The 23,202-nt window shown below is 33.6% G+C and overlaps 1 protein-coding gene across 1 annotated transcript in view; it reads left to right on the top strand.

The window, feature by feature from the left end:
- Positions 1–23,202, top strand: part of LOC106462287 (collagen alpha-1(I) chain-like) — a 98,753-nt gene that overhangs the window by 15,095 nt on the left and 60,456 nt on the right. Inside the window, exons 2-5 of the mRNA XM_013922188.2 lie at positions 4,768–4,959; positions 18,898–18,935; positions 20,928–20,993; positions 21,881–21,925. Of these exons, the coding sequence (XP_013777642.1) occupies positions 4,768–4,959; positions 18,898–18,935; positions 20,928–20,993; positions 21,881–21,925 (341 nt within the window). The remainder of the gene's footprint in view (positions 1–4,767; positions 4,960–18,897; positions 18,936–20,927; positions 20,994–21,880; positions 21,926–23,202) is intronic.

Here is a 23,202-nt window from a genome sequence, read left to right on the forward strand (position 1 = left end):
GGGTTATAGTTAATAAACTACTACTACTTTACATGAAGCATAGAGAAGGGTTATAGTTAGTAAACTCTACTACTTTACATGAAGCATGAGAAGGGTTATAGTTAGTAAACTCTACTACTTTACATGAAGCAGGAGAAGGGGTTATAGTTAGTAAAACTCTACTACTTTACATGAAGCATGAGAAGGGGCAATGTTTACTAAATCTCTACTATATTGCATGCAGTATGACAAGGGGCAATGTTTACTAAATCTCTACTATATTGCATGCAGTATGACAAGGGGCAATGTTTACTAAATCTCTACTATATTGCATGCAGTATGACAAGAGGTTATAGTTACTAAAACTCTACTATATTACATGCAGTATGACAAGAGGTTATAGTTACTAATACTATATTAGATGCAGCATGACAAGGGGTTATAGTTATTAAATCTCTATTACATGCAGCATGACAAGGAGCTATGTTTACTAAATCTCTACTATATTGCATGCAGTATGACAAGGGGTTATAGTTACTTTAGTGACTTACAAATATAAACAGTAATCACAAGTTGACTCAGATCAATACACAACAAAGTAATAATAATAATAAGTAAAAACGGGAGAAAGGGTAAAAGGGGGTCATTAAAATAATACAATTTTCAGAGAAGACATATATATATATCACTTATACAATGGAAATGTGTTTCTGATCCCCTGGGAAAGTAAGTATCAGGTTTATATTTGATTTCATAGGCTATTGTGTTCAGAAGAAAGTTCCCTTGTCCTGGTTTATAACGCAGATTTATCACAATTTAGACACTCATTTAAAAAAAAGTAATAATTTTCCAGAATTTTATCTGAATAAAAAAAAAAACCTGCGAGTAGTTTTGTTCATGTATATACCCCTTTCTAGACATTTTAGATATAAAAATTAATTAATTAAAAGCCATAGCATAACCTAGTTATAATAGTTTTTAACTACAGTACATGTATATCTTAAGTATGATATATTAAAACGTATTTACGATTAGTTATCTAACCTCTCTCTGCGGGACACGATAATATTTTGACAACGCGGTTCATTGACCTGCCCAATGTATTCAATTTGGGAACGTTTGTATACACCCACACATACATACAAAGTGTTTATTTCTACTTTCCAGTTTTCTTAATGTCATTATTTTTGTGTTTAATTTACGTTTACTTAATGCATTCAGTAAATAACTGCATTTTTATGCAATATGATTTATGCATTTATACGTAAAAATAATAAAAAACATATAGTCTGACAACAAATTTGATCTATTTGACTTTGCTGTCTTTAGAAAAGTTTTTTTTTTTTTTTACGATGGAAGTTACTCCGCTGTACAGTAATAATAATGGCCATCAGAATGAGCACGATCAACACGAAGGAAGTAGACCGAAGGGTAGCATGGGACCTGAAACACCCTTCCTATAAAGTGGGTTAACCCTCAGTAGACAATTTCTTTCTAAGTGAATGTGGTCAACTGTGTTTAGTCGAATATATATTTTTGTATATATGGCAAAACTACTAAGGCTATTCTGCCGATTTCCCCAATTTTGAATTACCGACCAGAGGGAAGACAGCCAGTTAGCAGTACCCTAACTACCGACCAAAGGGAAGACAGCCAGTTAGCAGTACCCTACCACCCACAGTCTATGCTTAAGGGCTTGACTGTTACTCATATAATGCACCCTTAGCTTAAAGTGCGGGAAATATTTTGTGATATCGCATTGATACAAATCTGGTTTGTTAAATCTGAAGCTCTACCACGTGTTAGCCCGCAATCATATTTAGTCGACAAAAGTTGATTTCTTCTTTCTTGTAAAAATAAGTTATAGTCAATCATAATATTTCATAAACTAGGATAAATTTAGCCGTACCTTTCTGTACCTACACAATGTATCAGTATTTCTATAAGAAATCAGAACTGAACCTTTACTCTTCCTCATTATTAATAATTAATAGTCGTAAAAATTGTTCAACGACCATTTTGTTTTAAAATTTATAATCATCTCTGCATCAGGCATAACGCTACAGTAAGATGTACATTTATTTATTATTCACTTGAGAAGGATATATACATATATATATATGTGTGTGTGTGTGTGTGTGTGCGTGTGTACATATATATATATATATATTTTAAATAAGATAATAAAAATGCAAGTATATTTGGATCAGCGGCTCCGAATTCCCGTCCTACCAAACATGCTCGCCTTTTCAGCCGTGTGGGCGTTATAAAGTGACGGTCAATCCCACTATTCGTTGGTAAAAGAGTAGACCAAGAGTTTGCCTTGGGTGATGATGACTAGCTGCCTTCCCTCTAGTCTTACACTGCTAAATTAGGGACAGCTAGCGCAGATAGCCCTCGTGCAGCTTTGCGCGAAATTCAAAACAAACAAACAAGCAACAATTTTTTTCGGAACCTTCTTCAAGCTTTTGTTATTTGAGAGACAAGCGTGTCTCATAAATGTATTAATTTTGATATGGTTGGACATTATTTAAAATATTGTTTATAAATACAACATATAACAAAATACCTTAGAAGGCTTAGTTACAATGCTGCAAAACATAGACATTTGTTTAAAATGTACCATGACTTACTTTAATCTGTTTAGAAGTATATATTCCAGGTAAGCTAAATAAAACTAAAAGAAATAAACCCGATGTTATATAATACCTAATATGTCCATGATATTTTCCTAATACTTGCCTCAACTGAACAGAGGTGGTATTTAAAAACTATATTTTATATTTACAGCAGATTGTTATGTGCAATATTTGAATATTGTTTAAAAAATAACTAAAGAGAAAAAGGGAGGTGGGGAGGGACGGCTCCATGGAAGCGTTAATAGGGAAATGAACGAATAACACTATGATAGTGTACAGTGTGCCAAATTTATTGAGCAATTTGTCACCATTATCGTACGTCGTTCTATGCGTACTTTACGTACATTAAATACTGCCAGTAGATACAATCAAAAGTTATAACTTTGAAAGTTCTTATTTCAACTGACCATTGACGATGACGTAGAGCTATTGTGATTAACATACCACTGTTGTTTATACACAGGATTTTGTAGTTAAATGAAAACGGATCTATCAGTACTGATTATGTTGTGACAAAGCAAGGACTGTATTATATCAGCTGACAGAAAGTCTTCCATAACTAATTCTTAGCATTTATTTACTCGTTTTCAGGAAACATATTAACCAATAAGCTTTCAAGGCTTGGGCCTAGAGCTCAACAATCTGAAGGAAAAAAAAAGTTGCAAAATAAATTTTATTTCGAAATTTGTTATAATAAAAACAACTTCCCATACATTTTAATTTATTGTTGTTCTCGTGTTGATGTATAATATCCTTGGTGAGCCATTCGAAGAGGAAGGGCCGCATTTAAAATTATGGGCCTAGAGCACCAGTTAACCTTAATACATCCGTGGTAATTACGGACTTACCGCATTATGGATCAGTCAAACAATTAACAAACCACATCTTTAACAGAAGGTGAAGCTAAGATTATGTTTATTATAGTTTTAAATAATTTGAAAATCATTAAGTTCAGTTATTACGTACCCAACTTCTTATCACAAGTTTATTGCTGATAATAATTTATTGTCTACAAATTTAAGAATTTCTAAAGTTTAAATGTGGTATATAATTAATGTAACTTACGGTGCTACCTTTTGTATGCGAATTATCTTTCTATTCACTTGCTTTGAAGGTGGAATATGTTTTCTTAAGGTCACTGCTGTAACCTTGGCTTGGACTTTAATGATTGGGAACTTATATCATTAAAATACAAGTGAACAGGAAAGATATATATATATCATAAGGATGTGTTTCAATTATCTTACATTAACGTCAACGCCACACATAATGCTTTTTTGTCCAGTAGGAAATGAATCTGAAAATAATCAGTTAAAGCCTTATATTATCCAATTTGATACTGTTCTTGTTTATATTAAGGCCCTATTATGGTTTATGATAAGCTTTAGCAATCTTATGCATTTTGCTGTTTTTAGAAAACTCACCCCTGCATTCATGAACCTCGGCACATCGTTACACAAAGAAATTAATGTCTAAAACAGTGAAGCATGCAATTTTGTTTTGAGAATTTGGTCATGCCATATCAAAACGAAAATGGATGGGTTGAAGATTTTTGGATAAGCTTGTTTATTTACCAAAGAACCAAATCCTAATGTCTTGTCCCCCAGTGGCACAGCTGTATGTCTGCGGACTTACAACGCTAGAAGGCGTGTTTCGATACCCGTGGTGGGCAGAGCACAGATAGCTAATTCTGTAGCTTTGTGCCTATAAACAAACCTCATATATATACCATTTACTTTACCTTGAACATCACGAGATGGTTTGAAGTGACAAAGCTTGATTGTTTCGGTTTTCAATCAGTAGTTTTTTTCTTTATGATAAATATCGTATGAAATAGCTTGTAGATTTATTGAGTGTCACAATTGGATTTTATTTGAAAAACGTTACAGAATAAAAAATGGTCAGTAGTTACTTATTTACATATCAGCTTTGCTCAGCAAAATTTCATATTATTCCAGTTATACTCAGAGATTAGGTGTTAGTGGGTATGTTAATACTTGCACATACCCTGTTCAGCTCCTCGTTAATTTTATGTGCTCTTATAGGACTTATTTTTACATTTTAACAGGTACGAGGGATTTATTAAAATTCTAATAAGATATTGACTTCTTAGAACAATATCATAATACACACTGAATACCTTTAACAGGTTTTGATGAAGCGACAAGCTGTGAGTTTGAAGGAATCAGGTATGCTGATGGGGATGAATGGAATCCTGATCCCTGTACCATTTGTCGCTGTTTGTTGGGCAACACGATTTGTGACACCGAAGATTGTCCAGATATAGAATGTAAAACCCAGAAATATATTCCTCTTGGGAAGTGTTGTCCAATATGTGCTGGTGAGTTTTCTTAAAGGTTTTGTTGTACATGAATGTATTTCCAGTATTTATCAGATAGAAAAAAACAGTTTGATTCTGAGTAAAAATAATCAAGAATATTTAAGTTTTCACTATGTAACAAATATATCTATTACCATTCCAAGGTTATGTAGCTCAAAACAGAAAATGGCTTAATAATATGTTCTGATGCCATGTAAAATTGTATCTATAGACCTTTTGATGATTTTAGACCAAACTCAGATTGTATAACAATGACAATCACTTTCTTGAATAAATAACTGTGTCTCTTACTCAATTCTACACGTGAAGTAGTAATGTAGATCCAAGTATACCATTACAACCTAGCTAACTGTTTAGAGTTATGTTTAATGAGTTTCAAATACAACATTATACCATAACAAGATGTTCTGAGTCATGTTTTATGTGTTTGTTTATGTCTCTGGTGGTGGTGGGTGTTATATATTTTTATGGAGCAAAGCCAACTCACCAAAGAGTGCATATTCTTGATAAAAACAACTCTGAAAATAAAAATTAATATGAAAATAGGTTTGAAAACACATTCTGTATTTGGTATTATATTCTGCTTAAGAGGGTTGTTAATGTTTTCTTTATATATATATGTATTATATAAACATCCGATGGTAAGAAAACTAGAAAGCTAGCAGTGTAGAGTGCTCAGCACCCTTTAATAAAATTGACCATTTGGTAAAATCACGTTGCAGTGTTTTTATCATTTAATCTGGAGCTCAAGTTTATGGAAGGTATATTTTATTATTTGCACGTGGGAGTTGGAAGACTCGACTGGAATCGCGAAGTAAGTTTTAGCTTTTACCCGACAAAAAGATAACTGTTTTACATAATACAAAAATATTCGGTAAAAAAAAACATTGCGCTCCTTGTTATCTATCATTTTCTAATTATTTGTTTGGTGTATGAACATATCATGAGTTTTCTGTATTTCAGTATAATATTTTTCTAAAATTTGTCAGTTGTCAAGAAAGTCATTGATCTGCTTTCATTCTAGCTACCTTTGTTCTTAAAGAAACACCTGATCTACCCATGGTAGGGTATGGCTGTAACACTGCACTTTGTGCAAGGATGTCAACAACAGTATTCTTCAATGGTAGGTCAGGTGATGCCTTGAGGTTGAGACCTCCATTAAATGTAAATGAGAATGACTATCACGTGTGTGGCACTAGTCACTATGAATTAGTCTCACATTACCTTTAAATTACATAATGTGAGGCTTAAACAATATGATATATAATCTCAACTAATACAGATTTAAGAGAAAATAGCTTATGGACCGATAAAGGTGACTGTCCAACTAAGACTGAGAAGATTATGAGTTCCAGCTGATGATTCAGGAAGGACAATAACTTCTGGTATACACAGAATAGCTGTTCACGCTCTTCCTCTGGGGATTGATTGACCTTGGTGCATGAAAAGCACAGATGGCTGAGGGTTTTCGCAGTGATGTGGCATCTGACAAGTCTAAGGCTGAGTGTGGTGGTCTGTAAAGGACTCCTAAACCTTTGCCAGCTAGAGCAATTCAGCCCCAGCTCTGGTCATAGCCATTACAAGAATGGTCAAGAGAGACAATGTTGGTGGACGAAATTCACCAACAGGAACTATCTCTCCATCACGTTTGATGGCAGACATCAAATGGTGAATGCGGTGGTGAGCTTATTTGGGCTTGAAAGTATATTGTTGAGGCAACTATGGCTTATGGGGGAGGTTTGGGTAATTCAGAGCTGATGGACGAGCTGCTGACAAGCAACTTGTTGCTCTAACTTGAACCATACATCGACTACTCTCACAAGTAATGGCCGAGAGGTTGTGAGGGAAAGATCTTGGCCTTGAATTACCACGGGTCCCTATGAGTGAAGGAAAACAGAGTGAAGGGCAACAAAGAAAGATTAGAAGCATTTTCTGAAACGTTTCAGGTATGTAACTACTTGATATAGCTGATCTCTGAAGAAGGTTATGCAACCCTTGATCTTGAGTCTAGATGATTCAGACCTAGACTCCATTAAGGGCTTGAGTGAAGAACAACTTTGGGTTCATAAGACAGTTCTTGCTGACTTATGTTGAAGGTTTAATCCAGTGGAAAATTGATCAATCCATCGAGCTAAGTTAAGGGCTTGGAAGAGGGGTACCACAGGGAATTTAAGTACTTGCATAGATTATCTGTCGTTTTCATAATAATGCTTATCTTGCAATTTCTTTAACAGATCACAATAATATTGTTATTGACAAGTTTATGGAAGAGCTACCCTGTGAGATGATGGAGCACCTCTTGTATGTAAGAAATCTTCTCACCTATTCCGAGGGAAGTGGTAATTTGGAACTTTCCCAAGAGAGAAAGAAACCTGCAGTGGCAGTAACAGTACATTCAACTAGTATCTTACCAAGATATCTACACTAAGTCAGACTTGAGTCCATCTGAGGATTAATCAACCACTCACTCATCCTGGGAGTACAATGGAGCCACACTGGTACCCACTGAATGAGCAAGACTATTTTGGTCCTTCTATGGTTTATATGCTGAAACCTATGCTGATGATGCCTTCACCCAGATATTATTAGGGAAGGGAGGAGCAAAATATTTGCTTTGCCTGTGGAACATTGGGTTACTTTGAGTGAACTGTCCATATCTTGCCATTCAGTCAGCAAAATGGACAAAGCTGTGAGTTTCAATCAATGACTCAAAAGATGTAGGGAAACTAACAACAGGCAGTGAAAGCTGCTATTACAGCTATGGAATGCTAATAGAGCTCAAGTAAGGTCTAGCCACCAACATAGGTAATTCAATGGATGGGTTACAACTAAAAGTTTGGTGATATTGTTTATGCTTGTCAGAGTAGAAGGGCGAGGGATAGACTTCCTGGATGATGCAGGATTGGCCAGAACACTGGCAGATCTCACATATAGCAACATTACAGAAGTATGATTCTGTCATACAGCATTGTCTGGGCTACATTATTGTTACACGACATTGTGAGACCCTGTCTGTTTATTGAATATCCAAAACCTGGACACTATGTGGAAGCTGAAACCATTTCTGCCATGATGAAGAAAAGCCATAAAATTGGAGATTTTACTAGTGGATAGATGCCATGATTAACACTTTGAAATCTCTGAAAAAAGACGCTGAAAAACATAGATCTAGTATGGATGATCCTTCTCATGCAGCTCGGTAAATCTTTGTCAGCTCAGACTGAAGAATGTTGCATAGATGCACGTAAACTGTGGCACTTGTACAAGCAGTGGGTAGTGCAGGATGGTGTGCTGTATGAGTGTTATCAAATATCGAGCTTTAATGCTAAGCTTGTTTCGTAGCTAGTGGTCTCGAGAATTTTGAGGCACACGATTATCAACATTTTGCATAACCCAAAGACTGGAGGGCACCATAGTTTTACTAACACGTCTGCATTAGTTTACACATATGAAAATCTAGAAAAAGACTGCTATATGACAGAAGATAAGCTATGATAAGGCAGGGAAGGAACAAATGTACCAGTATGATCACTAGGTGTGGCTTTAGTATTTTAAAGTGGAGCAGAAGCCACTCAGCAGCGACTGGAAACGACCTTAAATTGTGCTCTGACTAGTCAGCCCATTAATATATGAGTTTCAGTAGTCAAGGGCATGGAAGTGAGCATAGTGCATGTTGACCACCTGCATCTATACAATACCAAAAACCTCCAATGAATTGGCTCGACTAAGAATAAAAAAAGGAGATCAAATCTGATCCAGAAGGTAAGAAGGAAAGAGCTGAGAATACTGCTCTGGCTGTTCACGATGAGAAAGATAAAGAATATCCAGATCAAAAGGCAAGAGACAGCTCAAATGGTCAGTCAAAATTATCACTGGCGGTTTCTCGATTGGCATGACTGGGATTAGTCACAATTATTAACATCTAGAACAGTCCTTTGATTAAGAAATCAATTGCTGAAAGAAAGTGGAGATCCTTGCTTTTTTAGATATCGAGTAATATTCACTGTTTAATGTGTGAACTACATTATATGATTCCCTCTTGATTATCATGAAAGAAAGTGGAGATCCTTGCTTTCTTAGATATCGAGTAATATTCACTGTTTAATGTGTGAACTACATTATATGATTCCCTCTTGATTATCATGAAGCTAGGAAAGTTGGTACCAGTAGATGTAATGCCTACTGTATCAGCAGTTGTACAACTGAAGACGGTGGGTAGATATTTGAAAACTCATCTGAAAGGGCTTTGCAACCTTTGCTGTCTTAGCTGTTGGTTGTATTGTAAAGTATGATATACTTGTTACATTGTCTGATTACCACTCATTTACCTAGAATTAGGATGATATGTTGATCATAAGATTAATTAGACTGAATAGGCTTTGAGAACCTTATATTTCGAGTTATTGATATTGAATATCCTTAGGATATCATATGATATCTGATTGATTCACACACAGTTAGAATAGCTGATGTTTGTACCTGTAATACCAGGACCACTAACAGTATGCACAACTGTAGATGACAGCTAGAAGTTCGAAAACTCAGCCGGGTTTCCAACCTTGCTTTCTGAGCTCCTAAGTGATAAGAAACGTTGTCTGACGTGTCTATAGAATCATTCAATTGATTGGCCAATTGAAAACGTTATGTACAGCATGCCACATGATCCTTTCTGGATTTTCCTCCATACACTTTACGAGTGTATGTAGCTTCTCCACGTGCAGTGAGGAGGTTGTGCTTCCATTAAGTGTTTACTAATATACACTGCTATAAAAATATGAATATTAATCCTGATTTACAAGAATATTACCTGAATAGTATCTATGGCTGAGTTTTGTTAATGATTATTTTGTGATGCCTGAAAATAAAACTAGTGTGCGTTTGACAGCCCTTAGATGTTAAATACCAGGATTTTTGGCACTCTCCACACCAAATAATCGTTCCAAATTAGCACTTTTCAGCAGAAACTTTCACTCCTCAACTAATTTCTCTTGTTGAAAAATAACAAAATTTTAAAAAGAGAAATATATCAATCCAATAAGAAAAATTTATTAATGGCTTATGTTCTCATTAAGTTTCACAAAAAGTTTAGAATGCCAGACTTTCATACAATCATGTTATAAATTTATAACCTACAGTAACATATGGACACAATTTAAAAGTAGTTGTAAGATCCATTATGTTCATGAGAATGTACAAATATAAATGTAAAACTAATCATTATAGTTTTTAAAATAACACTTACATGAGCAACATACTTTTGGTATAACATAAACTTCCTATAACATCAAACTTCGGCTTACATAGCATTATTACAGTGTAACAACTAATATCCCTCAGCCTTTAAGCTATGTTTATATACGGCTGAAAATTACACATTTTTTATATCATTTATACTTACTACTCTTTTTTAAGGAAGAGTATTTTATAAAAATTGCTCTTCCAACAAATTTTTCACTTATCTCAATGGAATGTATGATTTCCAATTTTGAACACATTAAAGGACCACAACAACTGAGTTCTAGCTTCAGAAAGTAACCTGAGAATATTATTAAACTAATTTGCACCAGATTCAAAATCAGTCTGTTTGAGCTGTTGGTGTATGAAATCACATGTAATTGTGATTTATGTATATTGCAATATATAGGTATTAATAGATACATGCATGTGGCCTTGTATACGTGTGTGAACATTACATAAATATATTGGTAAGCGTTGAATAACATAAGTGGGTTAATTACACAAAGAACAAACTATTAAACAGCTTGTGAATGGAGACAAAGTATGTGATCTAGATGTTAAAACATAATGACATGATATTAATTGTGATTACTGATCTGTGAAGTATTATTTGAAGATACAGAACTCCATATATTTTCATTACTACTAATGTTTTAATTTTGACATTGAAATAATCAACAGGAAGTGAATTTTCATGGAAAGATACAAGTAACAAAGAGACCTACACTACACATGAGAGAAAACACAGTTATATCTGTTGTGTTTTGGTAAAAGTAATGAAAGATATTTCAGTTGTATTGAATGGGAATATGAATGAATGTATTAAATTATCAACAGCAAGTAATATTCCCAGACAGTGACTTGGATGTCAAATGTAAAACCAGTATACCCTGTGTTTATTTAGTTAAGATGGAATATTTTGAATTTAGCAGATTGATATATTTTATAAGCACAGTTTTTAAATATTTAATTGACAAAGTTTCGGTGCTAGGTACAGCTTAAGATGTATGAAAATGCAGGCTTTAAGTGTACTGCCAGAAGTGTAAAGTAACACTCACATGATGAAACTTTAGTTAATTCTAAATTTGTTTCTGGAAGAGAGTCGTAATGTGGAGTTGATTAATAAGTTAGTCTGGCAGACTACTAATCTGAGTCGGCCAATTTTTGTTTTAACCAGTTTTGCAGTCTTGATCCTTGATTCCTTTCCTACTGGACCCAGGCTCTGTTTATGTAACAACCAGAAAGTAAGCTGTGTTGGACATTGTCATAGGAACGGCAACAGAGAGTAGAAGAACTATTGGCATTCGTCAAGCAGAGACCCACAAAAGCTTGAAGGACCAAGAAGTTCACATGTATTAGGGATACATCTTCTATGGGAGGTATCAGGTATGGAAACACGTGAAGGCCAGATAAATGTTGCTTTATCAAAGCACTTGGTTTGATATCCTGTTTGTAAGGGTAGTTTTAAAGAAGAGTGTGGTTGTATCCAGACAGTTAAGACCCTCTTAACATCCTTAACATCTGGCTGACGTTCTGAACAATCAAAATTTAGCTGAGTTTATATTTTCAATCCGGACTTTCTGTGTATAAGATAGAATTCTTGGCACTTCTGGCTTTCTTTATTTTCAACGAGTTAGTGATATTTATCTAATTCCAGCAAGTCTGGCCCTTTTTTTCCAATGCTGCATAATGGAAAGTGGATATGACAAGAGTTAATACACCCAGAACATTTTGATTAGTGAAGGTCTGGCAAACAAAGCCAACCCTAAGACTCCCATTGCTGACTATACATTCGACACAGCAAAATCAACCGATAAATATGCATTACTAGCTGATGCATCATATGTAAGAAACCTCACTGTGTCACTTGTCAGACTAGTCCCAAGGCCTCCTGCGGCCTGGAAGACTCCATTGACCATGAATTGGTCAGTCAATACCAAACTCACCTGGGCTGTACTAATACCAGCTGCTGATAAGCCAACAGACCTAGCATCGATGACAGAACCGAATATGTTTATGGACCAAAGGCCAAAGACACTGCTTATGCCAACTTCTACTCCAGTGAAGGAGTCAAAGCAGACTTCACAGCATCAGGAGCCACCTATCTAGTAGTGCCACATTATTGGGTAACCAAATGCCTTGAAGAAGTGTCAACAAGATGTGCATCACCCTGAGGGGGGACCACTACATCCTAAGGGTCGACTGGATCCTGGGATGGTGTTTCAGAGTTGAGGGATAAGGACTGAACTGTAGCCATAGAGAATTGCAGAATACTAGCACAGGCAAAGTTATGACCCACAGCACTATAACTGGCCAGGTACCACTGCATACTCTGGCACTAACATCATAGGTGGCACAAAGTTACAAGTGAATGAGAGGAACTCTCCAATTCAACTACATTCTAGACACAACAGCCCAAGAGGGCCATAAATTACCACAATAGCAACTGGTAACCAACATACCAACAAGCTCACCTACCATCATCACTGTTCAACAACCTTACTGCAGATCTCGATTCTGAAGCAACATTGTCAGAAGATGACAGCAAAGTGAACAGAGGCCTGAGCTTTATACAATCACGAGGAGGACTGGTTGCTTTAGAGAGACACCTCTCCATCTCAACTGGAAGAAAACGTCTGCCAGCAGTATGTAGAGCTGCTGCAGACCAAAAAGCCTTGGAATGGACCAAGACATCACCCTTGTCACAACTGGAGCTAATTGTCAGTCAACTGCTCCTTTGGAGAGTCTGTGGATGGGGTTGGGGTAAGGGGAATTATACCTCTTGCTTGCTGTTGGGTAAGTGTAAATTTATATATATTTCTTTCTTTCTGTGTTTATATATGTATGTTGTATATTTTATTGGAACTTCGGCATTTCTTCATTTTATTTGTTTACTTTGTTCATTTTGTTTATTATTTATTACCAAGTCTCTTTTTAGGGGAAGTAATGTTCAATGTGTTTTTGTAAATGTATTTCTTATATAAATAAAAAACGTGTGTGTTATTTATAAAGTATTTAGTTGAGTCATTCTTTGTTCTTTACATATTTCAGTATATTATTATTATTATTATTACCATTTAAGTGTTTCATTTTTTATGTATAAATGTGAATATCCTTCTATTTTTTTTTGTTAGTTTATCATGAATCTGTGTTTATTTTGCAGGAACTTCTTGTAGGTTTTTTAGTATTAATTTTTTCGCTATTACCTTTCAGTATATAAATAATGTATTTCTATACTTGGATTATTTAGTAGTGTTTTTTGTTATTTTACATTTTCTGATTTTAACAGAGAGAGAGTTCTTTCTGTAATATTATATTTAATCATTCTTATTCACCAATTAAATATTTTTGTTTATATTTTGCAATAAAAGGTATGTTTTTCTGTTTATTGCTGATATTTGTTAAAATGGTAATTTGAAACATGATCAGTATCAAGTGCTATTTATATATGAATATGCTATCATTATTTAAAAGGATGCTTATGTTGTGAAATTATAAAATTAATCACTGTTAAAGAATTACATTTTATCTCTTTGAAGTATCCTGTCATCATATTTAATGGATTTATTTCGAAATGTTGTATAGTGAAATTTTGATTCTGTATTTTGTATTGTGTTTACATTTTATCTGTAGTTTTTGTTAAAGCGTTTCAATGGTAATTGCATTTTGATTTGCTGTCTTCGTTGTGCTGTCTATATTGTCTGTGTTTATATGGGCGAGAGGGGGTTACCATACTCCTTGACCAGTGCGCTGTATATGTTTGATGTTACCTTTGAATTAGCTAACATTAGGCTTACACAGTCTGGTATATGATTTTGACGAATACAGTTTAAAAAAACAGCTTAAATGTAATAAAAATGACTGTTCAGCATCCTAAGGAAGTATACACGCTGTGTTTGTGATATTAATAAAGACTGTTTGTTGTTTCTCACATTGTGTTTAGTCTCTTTCTTTCTCATGAAATAGGCCAGAGAAATTCAGAACTACTCTGCAATAAATATCTTGTCATATCTCTTGTTATTCATCAGACCTGTTTTAACACTCTAAGTAAAAACCTAAGGATACTACAATTATCTAAATGGTTTTTCAGTACAAGTTTATGTTTTCGAAAATTCTACGATAATCAAGTAACAAGCTTGTTTAAATTTTCTCTAATCTTGTGATATTCGATTCATCAAATTGACTGCAAAATCATTCAGCAAAACTGTGATGAACAATATGACTCGTATACTCGATAATTATGGTTTGTGAAATGGAGCTAGGCAAATAACTCGATTTCATATATCATCATCGATTATATCGATTGATGTTACATAAAATAATCAACTAATTCAAATTATTGTTTTTAATTATTCCAACTATCCAATAATCGAAATATTGTCATTATGACTTCTCGTTATCATTTTCGATTAATTCAAGGTTGTTCAACTTAACTTATTAGTGTCACAACTCACAAAAAAATCACCTAATCGAAATTAGTGTTTCCAATTATAATATTTTCATTATTACAACTATAAAAGTCCCATTTGAGAGGCCAGGCATGGGGGTCGCGGGTTCAAATCTCTGTCACACCAAACATGCTCGGCCTTTCAGCCGTGGGGGCGTTATAATATGACGGTCAATCTCACTATTCGTTGGTAAAAGAGTAGCCCAAGAGTTAGCGGTGGGTGGTGATGACTAGCTACCGTCCCTCTAGTCTTACACTGCTAAATTAGGGACGGCTAGCGCAGATAGCCCTCGTGTAGCTTTGCGCGAAATTCAAAAACAAATAAACAAACAAACAAACCCATTTGAGGACAATCGATTAGTTGAATGCAATCGATAAATGATCCCCTTAATAAATGATCAAATTCCACTAATTGTTCAGCTATATTTTGAATAGGACATCACTGCCATTAACGAATCAAGTGATATTTCAAATAGATAAGTGTAAGCTAAGAAGACATTTATAGCTAGGTCGTCCAAAATGTTTGCATATTTTCTAACAAATAAGATCATTATTATCAAGACGGAATATAAATACTCTTAGCGCTGTCAAACTGTGAGATGCATGTTATGTTAAACATCTACGTTTGTACTTTGTATATTGAAACAGGTTCTATGAACATTATGAACGATTTATTAGAAAATCAAACAATTTTATCAAACACCTGTAGGAATATGTGTGATTCAGCATTTCATCTGTTACAACAAAAACTTTATCAAAACATATATAATGACAAAATATATGATCAAATTATTATATATTGCGTCTGTAACCTCTTATCAGTTCATATTAAACGTTCAGTAGTTGGTTGGTCTTCCTCGTACTCTAATAACCTCGATCAGGTTATTGATGTAATCCACAGGGATTTCATACCAACTTGTCACTAGAAGGCGCTGCCACTCAGCTACAGTAACTGTTTTAGTATCGTGGATAGCAATTTTCCGGCTCAGTTCTGCCCAACAGTTCTCAATGGGATTACAATCTGGAAACTTTGCTGGCCATGGCAATCCTGTAACGTCCTCGTGGTCGAGATAATCCTGTATAATACGCGCACTGTGAGTAGTGGCACTGTTATTCTGGAACACAAAGTTATTGCCAAACCTTTCTTTAGCATAGCACAAATATCTTTTCCATATAATGCCTGTAGGAGACACCATTGACGTTTCCCTGGAGGAAATGAAGAGCAACCTGGTGAATAGCTGCCAAAAATGTACTACACCACCTCCGGTGTGTTCCCTGTGAGAAAGAAAACATTTCCTCATCCGTTTTCGAGTCAAACGACGAACACGAATCCTACCATCAGTTTAACAAGCTGGAAACAGGACTCATCTGAAAAGATGACATGTCGCCAGTGCCCTAACTGTAAGTTGGCATGCTGTCTTGTCCAAGTAACTCGGTGACAGCAGTGAATTCTGGTTAATATCGGTTTGAAGATATTCTTTCTCGCAAAATAACCTTGTTTGGCCAGTCTCCTATTCACTGTTCTTCTGGATGCCCAGGAATGAATGTGTTCATGTCATTTCTGTCGTAAGGTGTTGTAAGACTTTTTTCGACCTTGACGTGTTAACCTGATCAAAACACGAGCATCTCAGTCAATAGTTTTCTAGCGTCTACCAGTAAACTTTCCTGGAATAATGTTTCCTGTAGTCCGATGACGTTTCAGGATTCTGAAGAGAGTACACTAGGGGTATCCTAGTCCGTTTGCTTCATATCATTATTGGACAGTCGAACAATTTTATGCCCTATAACTTCTGGCACGTGACGAGGCATGACTCTACACTTAGTACGAGAAATTGTCTGAACAAAGCATTGGCCTGTTTCGAAAAAGATTTTCCAAAAACACTCACTTTATACAAAACAGGTATGTATGTGTATTTTAACAAACAAATGCTCAAACAACTTATACAGACCAGAATAACAACTCGTACATATTTGTCCAATCATACGCTACCTTCTCTGTTACTACTCGGGAATTTACTCAATAACTACTCTATGCATGCAGACAATAGCATCAGTATAGAACAGTAGGCAAACATTTTGACTAAGAGTGTGCTAGGTTTCGTGACTTATCAATGAAACATATTTTTGAGACTAACTGAATAAAGTTATAAAGTTGCACTCGTAAATCGGCAAAGATTCTGACTCGTAAGACCTGTATATCTATTTCAGTTCGCATACAACATAATTTGTAGATATACAAGTTTGTGACTAAGATTTTCAGTATTTCTTTATTTCATGAGTTTACTTTTCAAATTATTTTCCTGTTGTGTTTTTTTCAGAAAAATCTGTTATTTGCACCCTATCAACCATACAGTGGTCAAGACACCATTGCCAAAAAGAAATACATTAATTTCGAAAAAAGTTTAATCTTTATTACTTCTTCACATAATGTGTAACTTCTCCAATTTTCTTTGTTTAGTTCGAAAAATTCTTACCAAGTTATTTTGAATGTAGCTAATACAAAACTATCAATATGTATATATACTATCCAGAAAATTTTTATTTGCTACAAGGCCTGGTAAGTTGTTTATTTTAGAGCAAAGCCATATCAAACTATCTGCTGTGTCCAACGCGGGAAATCGAACCCCGGATTTTAGCGATGTAAGTCCGAAAAATTACCGCTGTCTACACTTCAGAACTACACTGCTGGTTATACACAATATAAATAAAATTAGAGCAGTCTTAAACCATGTTAATACTCTTCTGTGATTATGTAATTGTATATTATATATTTGTATATATTTCTCATATTAACTTTCTTGGTTTTATTTTATATTAAGTAGTTATCTAAAGAAGTAGTAACTTTTCATTGAAAAAAAAGTTCAAAATATCTTGTTGTTTTTTTCCCTTGCCGATTAAATACAGTTAAAAATTAGTATATCTAGAACTTGGATATGCGAAATACATGGTTGTTATTCATTGTGGAATTTGGTCCCGTCCATTTCCTTTAATTGACGTTTACCGTATCTAATACTCCACATTTACTTGAGGTCAAAACTAAGATCAAAGTCCCAAACTGACTATACGGACTCTCTGATATCTTGAATAAATTTTTAGGTTCTCTAACATTTCGACATATAGATGTTTGACTACATTGAACATACATTTATATCTGTACAACTATACCATAATGGATACTTATTTACTAGTTTCTAATCTGTTTCTAAACAAGGCATTTTACATCTGTTCATGGATTGGTGTTTTCAGTGGCATAGCTACAAAGTTTTTCAGGAGTCGGGGGGTGGGATTACAAAAACTTGGAAAGTTTCGGAAATCATTACTTCTTAGCAATTAACATTAGCAGAATCAGACATAATTAATTCAGTTACTAAACAATGAATTTATTACTTACTATTGCGCTGAACATTGAGTCAGTTCGGGCCATAGAACTTTATTTCAGTTTTGACTTGAAGTTGAACAACAGAATTAACAACAATTACTTCAGAACTATCTTGCGTTTCTTCATTTCTGCAAATATGTCTATGACTTTGTCAAAGTTTATCAATTGCTTGATATTTGTTCTTTCAATGCTGACAAAAGCCAACCCTGAAAGTCATTTTGTGGACTTGCTTGATCTTAGATATAATTTGATCAATTTCATTCTGTTGAACGATTTCTCAGCTGCTGCATTTGAAGCAGAAATCGACAAATATATACGCATTAGTATAACAAGGTTTGGAAACGCATGCAAGTGTGGCTTTTTTAGACAAAAACTGCAACATATACTGCACTGAAAATAATTATAATTGAAATAATTTAACATTTTGTGTTATGTAGATTTTCAGATGCCGAAATTTCCGAATAATCAATAAAATTGCAATGGGGGGGCAATCCCCCCCCCCCCTGTAGCAACGCCACTGGATGTTTTCATTATGATTACATGTTCTTTTGTTAAGATTGGTCATGCTATCTTGTTTCTCGGAGGTTAATTTTCAAGCAATGTACAGGAAAAATTATAATTTCATGTAATTTTAAATTATTTTAGTAAATACACGGTTGAAACTGTTGTTATGTTGTTTTACTTTTTATCAGCTGATTTTACAGTTATAATACTTTCTTTCACCGTAATTTTTTATTTTGCAAATTTAGGTTATATAGTAATGTTATGATAAATCATAAAACATTAGTTATAAAAACAGATAACTTGGTTGAAAAAAAAAAAGATTCTAGCTGATGTTCACTTACTGAATAAATCTTATTTACGTTTTTTCCAGATCCTGAACAGGTTGGACCAGAAGAAACAGTTCGCCCAGTAAGTGTATCATTGTTTTTATATACAGTTTATACACGTGTAGCCTTTATGTTATTATTGATCTGCTTCTGTAGTACTTAGTAAACTGACAGTATTAATGTTTATTATAAAAGGGAAAAAAAAGGTGGTTCAATACACAACTAAATATACAGATTAAAATGTTCCAGTATTTGCTGTAAATAATGAAATGTAAATTTTAAAGCTTTTCATATGACTGTATGTATGTATGTTACAACTTACACAGCTATTCAATGAGGCACTAGATATTGCTAGTGTTTTTTTATGTTAGAATACAAAAATTATTATTGTTGTAAGCTACATTTTCAAAGTTTTAATTTCGATGTTTTCTATAGGGAGCTCATCATTAGGATGACCTAAAGATCTAGAAAGTTCATGAAAATTAATAATCAACAAGGTTCATGTGATAAGTAGAAACAAGGGTACAATATATAGAATAGTCAGAAATGATTAAGTCAGATGAGTTAGAAAGCTAAGCAGTGGGTTTAGTGAGCACTGGTTGATTGATTTAGCCAGTTCAATATCAAAAGTTATTAGCGTCAGTAGCGAGAGTTATAGGATCTCTTCTGGTATTTGGTGAGTTATATTATAATTTACTGACTAAAATTAAGTAAATTAGGCCTACATTAGGTTCGTGGTTTCTATGGAAACCCCGTATTTGAAATTAGGCCTATAACATTTAATTAAATGTGACTGTAGGAAATGTTTACTGAAAATATGAGCTAATTTCTTATCGTTATGTGGACTGGTCTTGGAATTATTTTTACCAAATCATCCAAAAGAACCTCCCAAGGATTGAACATTTTACAACAGTATGATATTATATATGATACAGTCATGAATTACCAATTTTAAACCAACAGCACAAGAGGATATAAGTATAACAAACACAAATTATGCATGAATTTGTACTTTCAACTTACATTGTTATTAATGTGATGATTCAATTAAGGTATATCTGAAATGTAACTGCAGTGCTTCTGAAAAATGTTATTGTATCTGTATCGATTTATTTACCTTATAACTAATTTTATCTTTTCATAATAATACAGAGGTTGATTACATTATATTAAAATGATTTTTGAGCCTTGTTAAAGTTTGTTAAAGTCCATGTTGCCACATCTGATCATGCCCTTTCTGATGACTGTACATCTTGACAATAGCCCTGCAGAGTAGTTTCTATTGCAAAAAAAACTCTGTTATAAAGTAAAGCTATCATGTCGAAAGCCCACTCCTCCCCCCTTTACAGTCTTTCTATAAACTATCTAATGTATGAGAATGATAGTTCCCAGCACCCATATTAACAGTCTGATCCATATATATATATAGGCAGTGCATTCATTAATTTGCTAGGCATGTCTTCATTTCATTCTATAGCTGCGTGATGTATGTGATAGAGATTCTCTTTCATGTTTTTTCACATTTCTTACTTTGGCTAGGATATGACTTTCAGGATGGTTCTGGTACACCAAGTATTTCTTTCTTTTTCATACCATTAAGTACAAGGAATATCCCTAAATCCCTAATCAAACCCATCTTTATGATCTGAGTGTATGAATACTTTGTGTTGGAAAGGTTGTTACCTACCCTTCCCAAAAGTGGTGAGTTTTTATTGGCATCACACTTCCTATGAAATGCCAAACAATGTCAAAATGTTCTGATTTATAATGTTCCAATATGACCTTATATTAGTTGTGGTTGTCACGTGATTTGCTGATTTGCATATTTAAAATTGTTTTCATATAATACATTCAGCCATCTGTAATAATTATAAATAAGAATAAGTCTGGAAGAAACATTTGATAAAATGTTTAGTTTGGATATCCAAATAGTATCCTTTCCTTTTAAGATTTGTTTTATATTATATATGCAATTTGTCATAATTTAAAGCAAGTAGATATTGATATATATCATATATAGAAACGTGACTTCTATTAGCTTGATGTTTAGAATGGATATTTCTGTTTTTTCCAGGAACAGCCATATCCAGATGAAGTTCCAAGTCCACAAGTACCAGCTATTCCCATTCCAGGACCACGGGTAAGGTTTAACATGCTAGATCTGTTACTTTCTTTTTACTAGTTACAGCTTGGCAAATTACTAAGATAAATAAGATTAATTTTTCTTTAATTCTTATAACTTAATATTCAGTGCAATTTATGTAGGAAAACATTTAATAAAAGAAATAATTCATTTACTTTAACTGATCTTTATTCTTTTCTTAAGAGGGATACTCATTGAAATTGTCATCTTGCAGTTACTGAACACTTCTGTTGTACACTAAAATGCTTTGTTTACATATGTATGAAATACATAACAAGTCCTTTTCTTTGATAACGCTTTATTTATCCGTACGCCTACTGGTAAAATTGAGTGCCACATGATTCTAATATTGCTGTGCTTTGTTCAGTATTATATAAAAATCATCTTCTAGACATAAAATGCAACACAAAAAATAACAATACCAAGTTTGTATTAAAAGTATTTTTCTACACATTAACTGGCCCAAATAACAGAAAAACAAGTTTTTCTATTCACTAAGATGTTCTGAAGATAAATCTACAAGTTTATGAGACTTTTTTTATAGTGAATCTTGTAGAAAAATATTGGTACTACTTCTTGAAATAGCAGAACAAGAAATATTGAATAATGTTTAATTACCAATTGTGCAAGGTGTATGAAGAAAAATATTATTATGTTAATACATGAAATAACACCAACAACCTCTATCATAGTCCTGGTGATAAACTTTTTCGTATGTTTGTAATGACATGGCATAGATGAACTATTGAACAATGCTAATAATAATCAGTATACAACCTATATACCTGTGTATAATAAATATTAATTTAACACAATATTATGGGTTTTCCTTGTAATTCTTTACAGCATAAATGTGATATTTATCATAAAGTTTTGTTATCTAGGGTGAACCAGGTGAGCCTGGTACTCCAGGGAGGACAGGAGAAGCAGTAAGTTATATATATTCATAAAATTGTATCTTTAAAAGTAAAATGTGCTTTCTGTTCTAAAACAAATATTTTATAATTTCATTAAGAAGTTTTTTTATCAGATGAAGAAACTGTTGATGTTAGTGTGACTCTACCTTTATCAGAAAAATATTTATTTGGTCATATAAGTACAGAACAGTGAATAATCAGAGATAGCACAGAAATAAAAAGGAATTTCTGTCTTTTTTGTTTCTTTTAAGTAATAAGGAATTTTTCAGAATTTGGGCATATATTTATTTGTGTAGATGATAAATTATGTTACAGCATATTTATAGTAAAATAATGAGCTAAAATTAACTGAATTAATCCTGTTGATGCTAAAACATATTCAGCTGTATATATTTGTGTAAATTCATAATTTATGATGTAGTTAAAAAAAATGATGATGATATATTTAGTGACTAGATTACATTTATTGTTTAGATGGGTATTTACACTGATAAATTATGTTTTATTTGATTACAAAATAATGTACAGATTTTTTAATTTTACAACTGTTTAAAAACATGGTCTTTTTGTGAAATAGCCTTTATGGATTTGTTGTTATTTCAAATTACAATATATATGTTTTGTTGAACATAGGATTCTACTTATTATGCACACTATATTAGTTGAGGAAAAGTGAATGTATGAACCAAACATTAGAAATTAACCCAGTCAAGGAGATGAAATCTTTAGAGCATAGGCACAAATAAAATGTTTGGCACATGTACAGTGATCCATAAAAATCAGGATTAATATTTTTATTGATGAGGTATATAGTTTACAGTATTACAACTGTACTACATGTACAGTGATCCATAAAAATCAGGATTAATATTTTTATTGATGAGGTATATAGTTTACACTATTACAAGAGGCTGACTTTCTAGGAAAGAAAGTAATACATGGTTTAAAATTACAATAAAACATAAAATGTTAATGTGAAAAGAGTGTGCTAAACTTAGCTTCAGAACTTTACAGAATAATGTTTACTTACACAGCAGCTATATTTATCAGCCATATTAATAAATATAGAGGTTTAGGAACATTTTAGGGAAAAACATTAGTACCCACACTCCTCACTGCTCTACACTTCCTCTACAATACTAAAGCTGAAATTAGCACCCTACTTATAAAATTTATTCCTAAGAATGTACATTGCATTAGCTTCATTGAATTATTGATTTATCTTAAAAAAGGTGTTAAGTTTTTGTCTCTTCAAAAACATCACTTACTGGAGATGCCAGATTTACTGA

The sequence above is a fragment of the Limulus polyphemus genome, unplaced genomic scaffold (assembly GCF_000517525.1).
Source record: "Limulus polyphemus unplaced genomic scaffold, Limulus_polyphemus-2.1.2 Scaffold1134, whole genome shotgun sequence".
In the NCBI taxonomy this organism is placed as follows: domain Eukaryota; kingdom Metazoa; phylum Arthropoda; class Merostomata; order Xiphosura; family Limulidae; genus Limulus; species Limulus polyphemus.